The 17,930-nt window shown below is 47.0% G+C and overlaps 1 protein-coding gene across 9 annotated transcripts in view; it reads right to left on the minus strand.

Moving 5' to 3' along the window:
- Window positions 1-17,930, minus strand: part of DMD (dystrophin) — a 2,096,968-nt gene that overhangs the window by 114,938 nt on the left and 1,964,100 nt on the right. For all 9 annotated transcript variants that reach the window (XM_070944209.1, XM_070944203.1, XM_070944204.1 and 6 more), the window contains one exon: window positions 1,517-1,718. In XM_070944209.1, coding sequence (XP_070800310.1) covers window positions 1,517-1,718 — 202 coding nt within the window. The remainder of the gene's footprint in view (window positions 1-1,516; window positions 1,719-17,930) is intronic.

Raw genomic sequence — 17,930 nt, forward strand, 5'->3', positions numbered from 1 at the left:
TTTCAGTCCCAAAATAAGTACGTCTTATTTTGGGGGGATGTCTTAACCACTTACCTTAGACCACGGCAGTCACGTCTCCCATGCCCCGACACCTGTGGCGCTGTTGCCCAATTTCTTCTGTGGCCACTTGCAGCAGGGCACCATGTGGCCCATTGTGTCGGTGCCGCTGTTTGTGGCAGGCTGCAAGGATCGCCGTGCAGATGCTACCACTCAGGGCAGGACATTGCGTGGCTTGTCACAGTGGTGCCACCGTTCACGGGACTCCACGAGGCTCATAGCGCCAGTGCCGCTTCTGTCAGCAGGCTGTGTGGTGCCTTGTGATATTGCACGTTTGAGCGGTGGCATCAGTGTGATGTGCTAGATGGTGTCCTGCCGCAAGCGACGGCATCCACACAATGAGCCACATGGCGTCCTGCCATGAGTGGCATCATCGGCAAAATGAGCCACGCAGCATCCTGCCGCAAGCAGTGGCACAACACATATGGCATCCTGCCACAAGTGGTGGCACCGATGTAATGATCCACGCACATCCTGCGTGACTGGCAGCACCCGCATGAGCCTCACGGCCTCCTGCCACAAGCACCAGCACCAGCACAATAAGTCACGTGGCATCCTGCCAAGCACTGGTGCAACGAGCCTTGTGGCATTCTGCCATGAGAGGCAGCACTTGTGCAGTGAACCAGAAAAAGTTGGACAACAGTGCAACAGGTGTCTGCACGTGAGAGGCCCAGCTGTGGCAATCCTAAGGTAAGTGGGCGTGGGACATGTTGGGCACCTCCACCTCCCACCCCAGCTTGATTTTTATGCCTGCGCCTCCCCCCACCTCGTACAACCAATGGTGGCAGGGCTTAACTAGGACTTATTTTGGGGGGTAGGGCTTATATTAGGCGCAGACTAGGGCTTGTTTTCAGAGTGGGTTGTATTTTCAGGGAAGCCCGGTACAACATACTAGATGTAAAGTAATTATGTTCACACAATTTTATAATAATTTGTATGCTGAGTTATAAGCATTTTCCTAAATCATAAATATAATCCATTTCCAACTCTGAATAGTAATTCTGCATATACAACTAAGACTTGTATATATACTTAGTTAATGAGAAGTAGCTTACTGTGAAATGTAATTAAGTTACATTTTGGCACCCAAAAGATTTAATGATTTTATTAGTTTTTTTTTTTTTAATTTGATTTATATGCCGCCCTTCTCCGGAGACTCAGGGAGGCTTACAATGTGCTCAGCAATAGTATATGAATAACTATTAAAATTGAAAACAATTAACAAGAATTAAGTTCTAATTCTAGGGTCATACAGAACTTCAAAATTAAATGGTGTAATTAATTTATTTTGTTGTTTTTAAGTTTAAAATTAAGATTGGTAACTTTCAGCAACTCTTTGTGAATTTCAAAATAATGCCAAATTTTCTCCCATAGAAACAACTACCAGTTGTTATTTTGTTTAAAAAATGACAATCAACTTATTACAATCAACTGATAAAAGAAAACTACAGAAACCTACGTGTCATAGACATTCAAAAGCCAGTTGAGGCACATATCTACACATAGAGGGACATTGACTAGGTTATTGTGCTCTTGTTCCAATTTATCATAAATGGTAGTTAAGCAGTTAATGATCTGTAGTATATCAACTGGTTGATCATTCTGTTTGAAGTTGTGCTGGTCCAAGGCGTCACATGCAGCAGACAGATTCAAAAGATCCACTGTAATGACAAAGAAATAAAAAACTAATATGAAACATCTCTGATAAAATAATCACATCATTTAAACTCAGCAACAGTTGAACTGTTGAATTCAACAACAATTAAAATATAAATACGTTAAATTGAAGATACAAATTTAAAATTTATTTTTAGTATTTTCTACCTATTAATGTCTTTTTTCTAAGCAAATGAATTCAGATTTTGTAGCATAATTGCAGTTACTAATTTAAAAGCTGTTTCTTGTTCAGCAAAGATTTAACAGTCACCTTCCTGGGATCAAGAAAAGACATTACCTCTAATATAGAATTTATTAGTCAATTGGAAATACTGTCAGCTCCAGCATGCCAGCCAGCCCAGAGCTGCTATTCAGAGGGGATGCAGCCACCACTCTCCCTGGCCGTCCTGAAACGTCCTAGATGACTGGCCAGGAAGGGTCCTCCTGTAAAGGCTGACTGTCAGTAAAGGCTGACTGACAGCGGAGGAAGAGGAAAAGAAAGTCCTCCTTAAAAACTTACTGGCAGCAGAGGAGGAGGAAAAGAAAGGTTGGACTTAAAGCGGATGCTGGCTTCTTCACTTGTGTTATCCCCTGCTGATTTCAGGGTCACGTGGAAGGGAGCAGCGCGAGTGAGTGAGTGGGTGGGTGGGTGGTGCTTATAGTTTAAAGGGTGGTGGGGAGCACAGGTGGTTAGCCCTAATAAGAAGTTCCTTTTGCGATTGTCAATGCATGCCAAAAAAGAAGTAAAGCAGGCAGCAACAAACCAGGTTTGTGTTTGGCTGTGTTTCTTTCTTTTTCCTTTTGTTTGGAACCTGACAGATTTGTTAGGGCTCTTATAAATACCTATGGCCGAAGACACGGTGCCAGGGTTGGAGGCAGCTGACCTTGAGGAATCAGTAAACCCCACGGAGGCTACCATGCTGGAGGCCTCAACTGCTCCATCAGAGGAGGCCATTGCAGATGTCAGACCAAAGGAACGGCCAGGGTGGCAGAAGCCTCTGGAAGGCCAGCTGCAGGCAGCAGAGACTGAGCTATGTGAACCAAGGGATTGGTGGCTGAGCAATGCCAGGACTGTGGACTTTCGAGCCCTTCCACCCCCAAGTCCACTGCTCACCCCCTTGGGGGCGCATTTCACTCAATGGCAAGAGCAGTGGATCTCTGAGGACAACAATTGAAGTTATTCCATAGTAGTGGGAAACCAAACCATTGAGGTGTTACAAGAGATGCATGGGGCGGCTGGCTTTAGAGAGCAGGGCTGTGGTAATGTCTGGCAGAAGCCAGGGGTGGGACCATCCCCCTCTCCTGGGCCCCCAGATCCGGAGGAATGTTCTTGCCAATTTAGACTGCCAGGCACTGGACAGCCATATGAAACCCAGGGGGGCCTGGGTGGGGTGGCCCAGAAGAAAACCCCAGAGGCAACAAGAGCAACCAGGTTCTCCTATGAGCAGCCGAGTGGTGGTGAGATGCTGCAAGGATATGAGGACTGGACACCCAGTCTCCTGGTTGGCCCACCAGCAAGCCAAGGCCCCACCACTGTGGCATGATGGGACCCACCGGCAGCGAGGATGTCATTCAATGGAAGCCCCGAGAAAGTGGCCCTGTTTCTCGGGCAAGTACTGAATCATTTTGATCGCTATGGCTGGTTATACACGTCCCACTGGGACATGGTCATGGCGGTAGGGGCAGTCATGGATGGAGAGGCCACCGAGTGGGTGGCCAATTTGTATGGCGACCATGCCACCGAACTAGGGGACATGGGCTTTTTCCTGTCTGCCCTCCAGGAAAGATTTGAGGACAACACCAGGGCCCAGCAGCCTGAGGGGGACCTGCTGAAGGTGCAGCAAAGAGGGAGGCCCATCTTGGAATATATCAAGAGAGTTTAGGAGGGAAAGATATGTTGGTGGCCTGAGCGGCTGATGGTGTACAGGTTCAAGGTCGGGCTTGATTAGATGCTGGTTCCAGGCTGTGACAGAATTAGACATCGAGTTTCGGGACACAAGGCAGAAGAAGGAGTGGAATCCTCGAGGCCAACGTCCACCACCCCACCCATCCAGCCATGTCCCGGCAGCCCGCCCTTCCTCTGCTTCAGCGCCTCCTTCAACAGTTGTGGAGAGGGCTCCACCTGCAAGGCTGGCTATGACATGCTTCAGTTGTGGTCGACCGGGACACAGAGCTGCAGCATGCACCAACAAAGATCCCAAGACATCACTGGGTCCTACCAGCACGAAACGGGGGGCCATCCAAAAAACCATCCGAGCCACACCAGAGAAGTCCATGGGACACGCCAGAGGGTCCAGGCCCAGTCAACCCCAGTGGAGGAGATCTCTGCTCCCGTCGACAGCATCGACACCTGCGAGAGTGACGGGGAGGCCGACCCGATGGTTCGTATGAACATAAAATCCTTTGTTGTGCCAGTGGTATTGGAGGCCAGCCAGCGTCAGAGGTGCACCGCCCTCATTGACTTCGGGTGTACCTGGTGCCTCATGGGTGTAGCGGTTGCTTCTGACCTGGGTGTAAGCCTACACAGGTTAGCTCAACCGATTTGGTTTGAGCAGATGAACGGGTCGTTATTGGGAGGCTAACCAGCAATGCACATCACCGGAAAAGTAGCGATGGAGCTAGGCCAGCATAAGGAAACGTGGTTTGTAGTGGTCCCTCGGATAACCAAGGAGATTGTCCTGGGGCTAGCCTGGTTGAACAAATGGGACCCTACTATATGGTGGAGGGGTGGTTGCCCACACTTAAGAATAGGGATGGGGCTGATCCATCACCCCATGAGAGCCTACCCCATGCTCCAGAGGCCGTTTGCAAAAAGGGGAGTGGTACCCAGTGCAAAGCAGAGGAGGAGCTAAGGAATACACTGACCTAAGGGATGTCTTTAGTGAGAGGGAGCGTGATGTCTTACCACCTCACCGTCCCACTGATTGTGGAATAGAAATCATCCCCGGGGCCTTGTTACCGAAACAAAAATGTATTCAATGACTCCCCAGGAACTGGCCGAGATGAGAGCCTATATTGAGAAAAATCTCAAGAGAAGTTTCATTCAGCCCGCAAGGTCCCGGGTGGCGGCACCCATTTTGTTTCGAGGGAAAAAAGGATGGCGGGTTGTGTTTGTATGTTGATTTTAGAAAAATCAACGTAGTCTCTGTGAAACATCTGTACCCCCTTCCTCTGCTAAAAGACATGATGGCCCAGATGTTGGAAGGGCAGTATTTCACCAAATTAGACCTCCGGGAGCCCTATTATAGGGTCAGGATTAGGGCCAAGGACGAGTGGAAGACAACATTTAACTGTCCACTAGGTTGTTATCAATTCTGGGTGATGCCATTTGGGCTGCAGGGCGCACCAGCAGTGTTCATACAGCTCATCCATGAGGTGCTGCATAAACACTTGTATGAGGGGGTGCTCGTCTATTTAGATGACATCCTCATATACGCCCGAACAATGGAAGAACATGTCCAGCTGATGCAACAAGTGCTCCGCAAGCTGTTGAATGCACACTTGTATGTCAAGCTCTCCAAGTGCAAGTTCCATAAGACAACCTTGGACTACTTTGGGTTCAGAATCTCACCAAAGGGCATGGAAATGGATCCCACAAAAGTCAAAGTGGTATTAGACTGGCAAGCCCCCAAAACACAAAAACAGCTGCAAAGCTTTTTGGGATTTGCTAATTTTTATCACCAGCTTATACTGTACTTTGCCCAAGTGGCACTTCTGCTGACCAGTTAGTTAAGAATTAAACACTTAAATAGAAAACCATGTACGGGGTGTCTAATCCAGTGGATAACCGATTGTCAATGGGCCTTTGAGCAGTTAAAGTCCGTTTGCGAAGGAACCAGTGCTAAAGCACCCAGACCCGTCAAACCCATTCATAGTGCAGGCGGATGCCAGCAAGGTGGCAGTGAATGCAGTGCTCCTCCAGGTCAACGAGGAGGGGGCCCTCCAACCATGTGCGTACACATCACGAAAGTTGAATGACACTGAATGCAATTGGCCCATCTGGGAGAAGGAGGTGTTTGCAGTTTGGTGGGCTCTGTTGATGTGGCGGCACTTGTTGGAGGGGGTAGTATCCCCTTTGGACAGACCTGGACAGACCACAAGAATTTAGAGGCTCTCCAATCCCCACGTAGACTATCCCCAAAACAGGTACGATGGGCGCTGTATTTCCGGAGGTTCAACTTCTGGTTGAAATACATCCTAGGGAGGATCCAGATGTACGGGAATGGATGGCCCGAGTGCAGCAAATGTGAAAGGTGGTTATGGATGCTTTGCGGCACACAACCAAAAAGTGTAAGCAGCAGGCTGATAAAACCCAGAGGCCTCAGGTCCCTTTCTACATGGGTCCACAGGTATTCCTGTCCACCAAATACCTGAACCTGCGCCTCCCATGTAAGAAGCTGGGTCCTAAGTACATTGGGCCTTTTCCAGTGGTATGGGTGATTAACCCCATTTTGGTGCAGCTCCAGCTACCCCGTCTGCTGGGGAAAACACATCCTGTCTTCCACTGCAGTCTCCTTCACCCGGCCTGCTAGTCCCCCCTCAGGGAGCCAATCCCTCTGCCTCTCCTGCCACTCATGTTGGATGGTGAACAGAATTTGAAGTAGTAAAGATACTGGTCACCCGATGGCACAGGGGAAAGCTGCAATACCTTCTTCTGTGAAAGGGATATCCCCTCTCTGAGGCCTCATGGGTACCTGAAAGAGACGTATGAGCCCCTCGGCTGGTCGCTAGGTTGCACCGGAAGCATCCAGGGAAACCGGGGGGACAGCGTCCCCACCACCCTCTACTTATCGTGTTCTTTCTATTACAGATGCTGTCTCCGTGGTAGAGGGGGCCCGTGTGTCAGTTCCGGCATACCAGCCGGCCCAGAGCTGCCATTCAGAGGGGAGGCAGCCACCGCTCTCCCTGGCCATCCTGAAATGTCCTAGATGACTGGCCAGGAAAGGTCCTCCTGTAAAGTCTGACTGACAGCAGAGGAAAAGGACCAGTCCTCCTTAAAAACTTACTGGCAGCAGAGGAGGAGGAATAGAAAGGCTGGACTTAAGGCGGATGCTGGCTTCTTCACGTGTTATCCCCTGCTCATTTCAGGGTCATGTGGGAGGGAGCTGCGCGAGTGAGTGGGTGGTGCTTATAGTTTAAAAGATGGTGGGGAGCATGGACGGTTAGTCCTAACAAGAAGTTCCTTTTGCGATTGTCAGTGCATGCCAAAAAAGAAGTAAAGCAGGCAGCAACAAACCAGGTTTGTGTTTGGCTATGTTTCTTTCTTTTTCTTTTTGTTTGGAACCTGACAAATACAGTATATAATTTTTTAAAAAAGGAGTTTAAGGTTAAGTGTTCATAGCTCTAGGGGGGAGGCTGCATCAATAATGAGTGAACTCTTCAAGGACTGAGCAGCAGAATAACTGTATAAAGTTTATTTAGCTAAAGAGAGATCATTCTTTTGTAGATGCTTTCTGCTCAAAGAGGCAAGTTTCTCTAAAAATTTTCCTTTAGTTTTACATAGCAAGAACATACATAAAGCCATTAACAGCATTTTCAAAGGTATAAAATTCACAAAGGAAAAAGAAAACAATAAGCTATCCTTCTTGTATATTCTCATCAGGAGACAGTGATGGCAAACTAGAAAAAGAAAAAACATCCACAAAACAAAACAGAACAGAACAGAATTCTTTATTGACCAAGTGTGATCACCACTGTTACATATAAATAGCAAGTAGTAGGTCACAGGCAGTGGTGGGATTCAGCCAGTTCACACCAGTTCAGGCAAACTGGTTGTTAAATTACCCATCCCCAGCTATCAAAGTGGATTTTGGGTGCTGCGCTATACTGCAATGGAGAAACTGGCACGAGGAAAGGAGAAGGCCGCTTTCCCTCCTCCTTCCCTCGTGACAGCTGCTCCGTTACCTGTTTCTCCATTGCAGCACAGTGCCCAGGATCCACTTTGATGGGGGGGAGTGTAGTTTAACAGCCGGTTCGTCCAGAGTCAGGTTGGCTGTCATGGGAGGCTCATTCCGCATGTGCGGCAGAGCTGGCGGTTAGGGATGGTCCATGCCTCCCACAACAGCCAACCTGACCCTGGGCAAACCAGTTGTTAAATTATTTGAATCTCACCACTGGTCATAGGTCATAATCATAGTTACAATCATTAATCAAGTTCTCCACTATCAAAGTAACAACCCAACCTCCCATAAAAGAACCTGTGTAAGAATACTATTTAGACAAGCACAAACACACTGCAACAACCTGAATATCAGAAAAAGGAAACAGATCATCTATACATCTTCCAACAAACTGGATATCCATGCAACTTCATCAAGTGCCTGTCCACTCAATTCAATATAGCTGAACCAACACAAGCTGTGAAATGGATAACCCAGCCATACATCGAAAACATCTCAGAAACCACCAACAGACTATTACATGGCATGGAACACATCAGCATATCACATCAGCATAGGATAGCACAGGAGTCCCCAACCCTCAGACTGTGGCCCACTGCCAAGCTACAGCCCGTTCTGAACCAAGTTGAGAAAATGGTGGGTGAGTGTGTATGTGTATTTGTGAAGCTGCATTTGTGAAAATGGCATGTTCACGAAAGCATCCCCTCCCCCCACCACCCCATGCCAAGAATGCTGGTATAGCACAAAGTTCTCCGAAACACTCTAATTAACCCAAAAAACCCAGCAGCTCCAGAAGAAAAAAAAAAACAGGAGTCTTCTACAACAGGAGTCCCCAACCCCTGGGCTGCAAACTGGAAATAGTCTGCGGCCCGCCAGAGAATGGGCTGCACTAGTGAGCAAAGCCCCATCTGAGCACATGTGGAATCCAGGCAGCGGGTGAAACCACACCCTTCCCAGTCCATGGAAAAACTGCCCTCCACAGAACCAGTCCCTGGGACCCAAAAAATTGGGGGCTGTTGATGAACAGTGTACTGCAATAGCCACTAGGTAGGACAAACAGGCAGAAGACTAGCAAAATGCATCCATGAACACCAACTAGCAATCAGAAGACATGATGAAAACTCCTTAATTTCCCAATCCATGGATAGACTTAACCATAGGACATGCTTCACCAACTGGGGAATTGTGTCCATTCTAGACAAGTCAAGTCCAAAAATGTTAGAGAATTCCTGGATGCTTGACACTCTGGCAAATCGGCCATCACCAGGGACATAAACAACAACTATATACCGTTCAAAAGAAACAATCAACAAGCCAAAAAGGAAGTAAAAAGTCTAGAACACCTGTTCACCAATGATCAGAGCAGAGATTAATACTAAGATTAGACCAACAGTCAAAAAGCAAGCAATGCCCTTATTAAGGAACTGCCAAACAAGCTAACAATAAACAGTCCAACCAAAAGAAAACACCAAGACCACTCCCACCAATACTGACAGGGCAAGCCACAAGAATATAAAAATGAGAGCAAATCCCACTCTCTGCAAGCACTTATGATGTTACCTAGTTTGGGTAATAAAATATCTGCAAGAAAACAACCAAGTTTAGAGAACACCAAGGGTCCCTCAGTCACTTAAATATTGTATGGGACATCACTAATAAGCAGTAGCAATGTGAAGATAGGTTTAAGTAATGTTTAATATACGTGAGCTGCTTTTTCTTAATAATTTACTTAATAAAAACATTTATTTCATTATTTATCTTGAGCAGAAACTTATTATTATATTATATTAATTATCTCGACCAGAAACTTTTTTATGTGTGTATGTGGGTTTATATATAGTACACACACACACAAACACCCCACATATTCAGTAGCAGTGGGCAGCAGCACTGAACCCCAAGGATTCAACTTAAGATGTCTTTATATTATCTTTACTAATGTCTTATTGAGTGATATGTGGGATAAACTCAGAATACTTTTTTTCCTCAACTTTCTTCAGCTGCAGACATGGATTCAAAGTGGGAGAAGGTTAATTTAACTGATCTATGCATGGAAGTAATAGATAACATAAGAAGGATTTGATTTCTTGTAGCTGATGTGACAGTTTTTGTGTATCTATATATATATATCACTGGCAGCATATAGACTGAAAATGGTCACTAATCAGGCAAATGAATACACAGAAGGGGGAGAGAGACTGTATCCATTGAATAGAAATTCCAACCACTGTGTTCAAAAAGCTGAATGCCAATTGGCTATTTATAAAAAAGCCATTCCATTATTGTATTGTAATCTATATAGTTCCTTGAGTGAACAACATATTTAAAATATGGTTTGGCAAAGACCGGCAAGAGGTTTATAGAGAGTAGGACCCTAACCCTAACCAGATTTAAAATTCTACAGATAAAGTGGCACACTAGCATTTCTTAGTCTAAAACTGCACTGAAAGCTGCCTATCCAAACTGCACTCATCAAAGGAACAGATCTAGCTAATAAATTTCATATAGTAGGTATCTGTGATACATGAAACAAAAGAAGAAAATAACTAAATGTTTAAAATCTGGAACCTTTCAAAAGGAAGAGAAAATCTTGAGTTTTCTCCACTAGCCTCTAATTTTATAACTACGTTATAAAATCTTAAAGGAGATTTACATCTGATTTCTATAAAGATAAGGACAGAAGATGATTTTTAAGTGAAGGTATCATTTCTATGATTTTATTTTATTCTTACCATTTTCCCTTTTGTAAGAAATCTAAACTCAAAATTCAGTAATGGTAAAGATTTTACCAATCTGGAGATACTGGTTTGGAATATAATCCTATTTGCTTTATTGGGATCTAATTCCTGCAATCATTTTTAATCAGCATCTGGTCAAAGTTCTATGATCTCTATTTTAATGGATCTTTGGGAGGGGGGAGCAATTATAAAAGAAACCCCAGCATAAGTGGTTTTTTACTCCAGGTTTTCAATTTTGGAACACTTGAATGGGGGAAATGTTTGGAATTTTAGTATAAAGAATAACATTAATACCAGTAAGTATTGCAAAAGTTTAGCCTTAACGTCAGTTGTTCTTTTAACGCATTTCTTTATTCATTTCTGCATGATACTGTATTATTTGGAGATCTATATATATAGTATTATGCTAACTTTGTGAGGGATCTCACAAAGATCAATGGTTCGTTGAGGGTGCTTTCAAGAAAAGGCAGCACGCAAGGATGCAATCAAATTAAGTCTTTATTTAGAAGTAAAGTAGAGTAAAATGGGTTCCCTGGCATGGAGGTATCCATACCTGGATTGAGCCCATGGATCATTCCTGTAGAAAGTTAGAACAAGAGCAGGGAAAACAACCCCTGTGCAGGGGTTCTTATAGGGGCCCATGGCTCCTCCCTTACCAATGAGGCTGCAGGGGCCGGAGCCCCTTGACCCACCAGTGGGATCAAAAGTCCCTCTTTGCTCCCATGTGGTGGCCTTTTAAGGAACTGCCATGGCTGGCACAAAACACCTAACAATTCCCCTTCTTGCCAGCCAATGACAGGTGACGGTGAATATGAGTGAGAGGGCGAGCAGGTGTCATAGACATGCAGATACGTTGTTTACAGGACAAAACACAAACGCTTACACAGAAGGTTGTGTCGGTCAATGGGCACAGGTTTTGTGAACAGGTCAGCTAACAGGTCGGTTGTATTACAGTGTTCGATATGTATAAATCCCATTCTGACAAGCTACCTGACATTCTTGTAGCGGATGTCTATGTGGCGGGACCGAGAGCCCACCGCGTATGCCCCAGATTCCAATTGCGGCCATGTTATCTTCCTGAATTTGAATGGGCAGAGTAGGAGATGCCCAGATGCTCGTTACCAGAGCATTGAACCAAATCAAGTCATTTGCAGTGTCTGATAGGCTGGCATATTCTGCCTCGGCCATGGAACAAGAAACAAAATTTTGCTGCCTAACATGCCAATGGATAGGACAGCCATTTAGCAGTATGAGGAAACCAGAGGTGCTCCGTCTACTCTTGGTGTCACCAGCCCAATCTGCATCTGAGTAAGCGGAGAGTTGGGCTGGCTTCCCCTTCTCTGGCTCCAGCATAAGGAGGGCATCGGCCGTGCCCCTGAGGTACCTAAGTAGCCTCTTGACAGCATTCCAGTGGAATTCCTTTGGGTTTTCCACATGCCTGGACAATAGATTTACAGCTAAAGCTTTGTCAGGCCTGCTCAAATTGCTAATGTATAGCAAGGAGCCAATCACAGATCTATACAATTTGTTGTCTGTGAAGTCAGGGCTGTCTTTGTGATCATGGCCGTAGTAATCACTTTGTATGGGGCTACGCGTTGGGTTAGACTCCGCCATTTTGCATTTGGCCAACAACTCAATTTTTTCTTTCTGGGATAATGCAAATCCCTTTTTAGTGGCCAAGATATGCACACGCAGATACCTGTCAACCCGCCCCAAGGACTTCAGAGTAAACTTTTCCCCAGAGCCTTGGCAAAATTCATCACACCTATCCTTGCCAGGCCCTACGTATAGGAGGTCATTCACGTAGACTAAAACCCGTTCTGTATTACCTTTGGTGTCACGTGTAAAAACACACTCATCTGCATGAGATGCCCTGCAGCCAATTCGCTCTAAACCCTTTTTGAGGAAGTCGTACCAGAGTTTCCCCGACTGCTTGAGGCCATATAATCCTTTTTGGAGTAACCATGTGTTTCCCCACTCCTGCTGGTAACCAGGAGGGGTCCTCAGGTAGATGTGCCGGTCCAAGTTGGAATGGAGGTAGGCCATCTGGATGTCGAATTGGTAGACTTCCTTTCCCAGAGTGGCTGCAGTTATGAGGGCAGCCTTGATGCTTTCTGCCTGGACAGTTGGAAAGTAGGTCTCTATGTAGTCCTCCATGTAGCGTTGGGTGAACCCCTGTGCTACCAAGCGGGCCTTGTACAGGTAGCGGCCATTGGCAAGTGGTTTGGCCTTGAAAACCCACCTTGTGCCAACGACCTTCTTCTCCTTTGGTGGTTGCCTGGGGGTGAAGACCTTGAGCTTTCTCAGGCTCTCCATTTCCTGTTCCATAGTGAGCTGCCACTTTTCCTGTTCTTCAATGTCAATTCTCTTTGGTGGGACCCCCTTGTTGGACCGCTTTGACCTTCTGACCTCCTGCCACTCACCGTCCTTTTCTTCCGCAGGTTCCTTGCCAACTGGCTGTTCACAACTGGGATGTGGAGGCCCTCAGTCCCAGGCGTTGGGCATCATGGGCCTCTGAAGCGTCGCTGGAAGCGAAGAGTCAGGTGAAGATGGCGTGTCCTCCCCCTCAGGACTGGATGGCTCATCCTCCCCATCTGGACTAAGGTAGGCTGACCTCTTCGTCCTGTTCCTCACTCTTGTCGGTGGCAGGGTCTGTGGTTGTCTCAGGTGGTGTCGTGGTTGGTGCAGCTTTGCTGGGCTGGTTGATGTATGGGCCCAGATCATTTGAGTGGATCTGGGTCCAATTGGAGTCCTCTTCGAAGGAGGCAGATTGGGAGGTCACAGTCCTGCCCCCTTCTCCCAGGAACCAGTAGGCCTTGGAGCCAGGGGCATAGCCCAAGAACCTCAGTCTCTGGGAGACGGATCTCCCCTTCTTCCGCAGCTGCTTGGGGATGTGCACCCAAGCATAGGAGCCAAACACACACAAGTGTGTGACAGGTGACCCAAACTTGGTTTCCTACCATGGACCAGAAAATATGGGGTCTGGTTCACAATACTGCTCCAGGTGCGATTCAGGGTGTAGTTTGCATAGTGTACCGCCTCCGCCCAGTATGATTCCGCAACCCCAGCATTCGCAATCAGGCTGCGCACCATAGTCTGCAGAATGCCATTTCGTTTTTCTATAATGCCGTTCTGCACAGGAGTAAAAGGTGCTGTACGAAAATGATGTATGCCCTTGTGCCTTATCCAGTCCTGGAATTTTCAGGACATGAACTCAACCCCACGGTCGCTCTGCAGATGTGCGATCTTTGTCTTGTACTGAGTTTCCACATAGTTGTATAGTGATTTTATGGCATCAAAGGCTTCAGATTTTTCTGTGAGGGTATACACATGGCCATACCTCGAGAAATCATCAACGGCAGTGAGGAAATACTGCCTCTTTCCTAAGGACAGTGTAAATGGCCCAACCATATCAACATGTATTAATTGATATGGGTATTGGGTTTTACGCAGTGACACCTTAAGTATTGGGGCGGCCTTCCTCTTTGCCCTCTTACAGATGGCACAGTCCAGAAACATCTCACAATCCTGGAGGTGAATCCCCTCAGCAAATTCCCCCATCTTTTTAACCACTGGGAAGCTCGCATGGCCTAACCTCCCATGTAAGAGGTGGGCACATTTAGTATGGAGCAGCTTTCCCACTGACACCCCCTTGGCTCTGGTTGCCTTGGGCGGTGCTGGTACCTTAGACCCTTTTTTGGGCTTATCTGCCTTAGGTGCTGCTGAGGCTCAGGTTTCTTGCCCACATTGGCCTTGGAAGGCCGTGAGGCTGGCTGTGGAGCCTTTCTCTCTCTCTGCGTGCAGGTCCCTTCTGAGGTGGCACCCTGTGAGCTGTCTCCTGTGGCTGGGTACTCGGGGGAGAAATATGGCAAACCATTCATAATGGTAACACTCCCAATGACCCTTTTGTCTCGAGTGACATGACCTCCCCCTTTGCAAAACAATACCTCCACCCTGCCATCATCACATAACTTGGTTATACTCAACAGGTTATTGGCGATAGAGGGAGCATGTAACACACCTTCAACATTGCCCAGCCCTGGTACAGAGACAGTGCCCTCCCCAACAACCAAAGCATTGTTACCATTGGCAACCTTGACAGAGGAGTTAATTCTTCTTAACCTCTTAAAACCTTGCTTCACGTTAGCAATGTGAGATGAAGCCCCAGAGTCCAGTAACCAGAGGCCAGTAGGGCCATCAGCCCGTGTGGCGGGGGTGAGGTAAGTAGTACACACAAAATTGCCCTTAGCACCACCTTTGCCCCCGCTAGGCACCCTTCTCTGCCCCCTGCCCCTTCCTTGATTGGAACCACGCTTAGGTCCTTGCTGGTAATGGGGGCAGTCCTTCTTCAGATGCTCCTAAGGGCCACAGATGAAACACTTGGGTAGAGCGTTAACCTGCTCTGAACTCTGGTGCCTTCTGTTGATGCGATGAGTTGTGGCCCTGGTATACTCTCCTGCATCTCTATGCCTCCTGTCTTCCTCACTGAGCCTCCCTGTGAGGCAGGACAGAGTCATGGCTTCCTTTCTGGTTCCCTCTAGTGAGACAATAAAATTGGCCCAACTTTTATCCAGGGATGCCAGAATGACAGCGATCATGTTGGCCTCAGTCACGGGGTAGTCCCTGAGCACCAGTTCTGCCTTGAATGCCTTCAACTTTCCCAGGTGCTCAGTTATGCTAGCCCCAAATTTCAGCTTGGTGTTATAGAACTCTGCTGTGAGTCTTGTGGTGGAGCCCAAGCTATCACTATTGAATAGGCTATATAACAAGCCCCAAATCTCACCAGCTGTGAGCCCATCTGAAATGCTGAGATACAATTTAGCATCCAGTGAGCTCAGTAGAATGGTATAGACTTTTCTGTGGTACCACTCTTCTTGAGGCCCCCAAGGGAAAGGTGGGGGGTATAGAACCATTTCTAGGGTCCCCTCTTTTAAGAGACATACCTGAATCTCTTTATTCCATATGTTAAAATTTTCACCCCCCAGATGTAGTTTTTCAAAGCTATTCGGGAGTACTGAAGAAAAGGAATAAGCAGGAGCAGAAAATACCTGTCCATTCTGCTGTCCTTGGTACCTTTGGGATGATTCCATTGAAGTAAATGGGAGAGGGATCCCTCTGCTGGCGAGTGTAGGTATTTTTCTCTGATTATTTTTCTCCTTTTCAGATGGGGCCAACTGAGCATGCTCAGAACTCATTCCAGCCCAGGAGCCGACGGGAGCGGACCTCTCTCTCTGTGCTTCAGGGCCAGGCCTATGGAGCTCTGAAGAGTCTTCTGGAAGCTCCCCTGGTACCAGGGGGCGAAGGCTGCAGGATGGGGCCGGAAAAGCCCAAAAATGCTGAGGATCGCCTGGAGGGGCCCACCGCTGGTCCTGAAGACTCTGGAGGAGGCAGCCATCTTGGGAGGTGGGAGGCTCGGCTGGAGGCCACCTGAAGTCATCGAGGTGAGTCCTCCGTTGCCTCGGTGGGGGGTGTTGGGAAGGCTGGAGACCCCGGGGGTTCTTCTGAGACTCTCTGGAAGCGTGGGTCGTGGCTGGGGGGCTCCGGACTGGATGCCCCCCCTCATTGGTCTCCTGGGGGTGTTGAGGGAGGCTGGCTGCCCCCGAGGTTGAGGTCTCGGTCATCGTGGCCTCCAGGGCCGCAACCAGAACTTGGATTGCGGCCCTGATGCCCGCTGCAACAGGTACTGCTGGGCAGACTTCGAGGCTTGCCCGGGGGGGAGCAGTTTGCATGCTGCTTTGGCTGGCTACCATCGGTTGCTGGGCCTCATGGCCTAGATGAGGCCCACCAAGCCTTGCTGGAGTAGGTAGCCTGGGGGCCGCCATGTTGCTTCCAGTTGGCCCCGGAAGCTGCAGGTCGTGATTTGGCGGTAATTTTCCCTCCAAAAGCTCCGGGGCCCCAAGGTCCTCCAGGGTGGCTGGTGCCATGTTAGGGGGCCTCCTGGTAACTGGGTAAAGACTTACCCGGTGTCCAGAGGCTCCCTGCGCTGGTGTCCCACGTGGCTGGGCTCCTGGCATCCCTCGGGTTGCTAGGAGCGTTCGTAGCAGCTCTCTGCATTCTTCGCCAGTGAGCTGGTCTACGCTGGGGGTGGCCTGGTCCCTGGCCGCCTCCCCGGTGTCCTGGCAGTCCTGGGTGGACTGCTGGCCTTCCATGCCTTCCTCTGCGGCTTGCAGCTGCAGGGAAGCGTGTGAAGGGGTCCCTTGCTATCCACTGAGTCCTCTGGGGGCATAGAGATCATCTGTACCCTCCTCTGGATCGAAGCTCGCATCAGGGACTAGATGCAGGGTTGCCATCCTTGATTGAAGACTTCTGGTCACAATCAGGGATCTCCTGCCAGCCATCTCTTAAGGGTTCTTGCTGGAACCTCCAGACATCTTGCTTCTGCTGGCTGGCCTCAAACCATCCTCTGCTCCCACTTTGTGAGGGATCTCACAAAGATCGATGGTTCCTTGAGAGTGCTTTCAAGAAAAGGCAGCACGCAAGGATGCAATCAAATTAAGTCTTTATTTAGAAGTAAAGTAGAGTAAAATGGGTTCCCTGGCATGGAGGTATCCATGCCTGGATTGAGCCCATGGATTATTCCTGTAGGAAGTTAGAACAAGAGCAGGGAAAACAACCCCTGTGCAGGGGTTCTTATAGGGGCCCATGGCTCCTCCCTTACCAATGAGGCTGCAGGGGTTGGAGCCCCTTGACCCACCAGTGGGATCAAAAGTCCCTCTTTGCTCCCATCTGGTGCCCTTTTAAGGAACTGCCATGGCTGGCACAAAACACCTAACAAACTTGGTATTGATTTATTTCCATATCAAAATATTTTACTATTAACAATATACTTTGTCAGTTCTGTTGAATGAAAAGTAGATGTAAACTAACTTTTTGTCAAAAATGAATAGAAGTACAAAGACAAAATCAGAGGAAGCCTAGTATTTATCATAATAATAACATATTAATTATATATTAATACAATAATATATTTAATATAATTAATGTAATATATTAACTATATATTGATATAATAATATATTTATGTTAATTTATAATAAAAACCTCACAAGTTATTCATAGCAGAAAATATTAACAAATTAATTTTTTTTAAAAAAGACTTCAAAGCAAAATTGAATTCTTATAAGGATGACTTTAACAATAAACATAACAAATTAACCATCAAATTAGAATGCCTAGTTAAAAAAATAAAAGACTTGGGGGGGGGCAAAATGCCAGGAGTGTTCGGTTCCTAAAATCCAAAAGCTTTTTTACATTCCACTGACTATGCTATCAGAATACTCATTGTGACAAAACAGGGGAATACAGAAGATAAATAATAAACCCAAACTTGAACCAAAACCTGCTACCTTTTCATGAATGAATTTCATAACTGACATTTTTATCAAATCAAAATATTTTCAACCAATATTAATGGATGAAGAACCCATTTAAAAAGCAAGCAAAATCATTTTTGAAGCTAAAAATGGAAAAAACGTAATATATATCTTCAGGGGAAACCTATTAAAATGAAAATGTAAGCCTGTCAGAGTGCATAACTTGAGAGAAAAAAACCTGGATAGATGGGAAAGAAATCAGAGAG

The sequence above is a fragment of the Pituophis catenifer genome, unplaced genomic scaffold, assembly GCF_029215685.1.
Source record: "Pituophis catenifer annectens isolate HBS135680 unplaced genomic scaffold, rPitCat1.0.hap2 SCAF_4, whole genome shotgun sequence".
Classification (NCBI taxonomy): Eukaryota; Metazoa; Chordata; class Lepidosauria; order Squamata; family Colubridae; genus Pituophis; species Pituophis catenifer.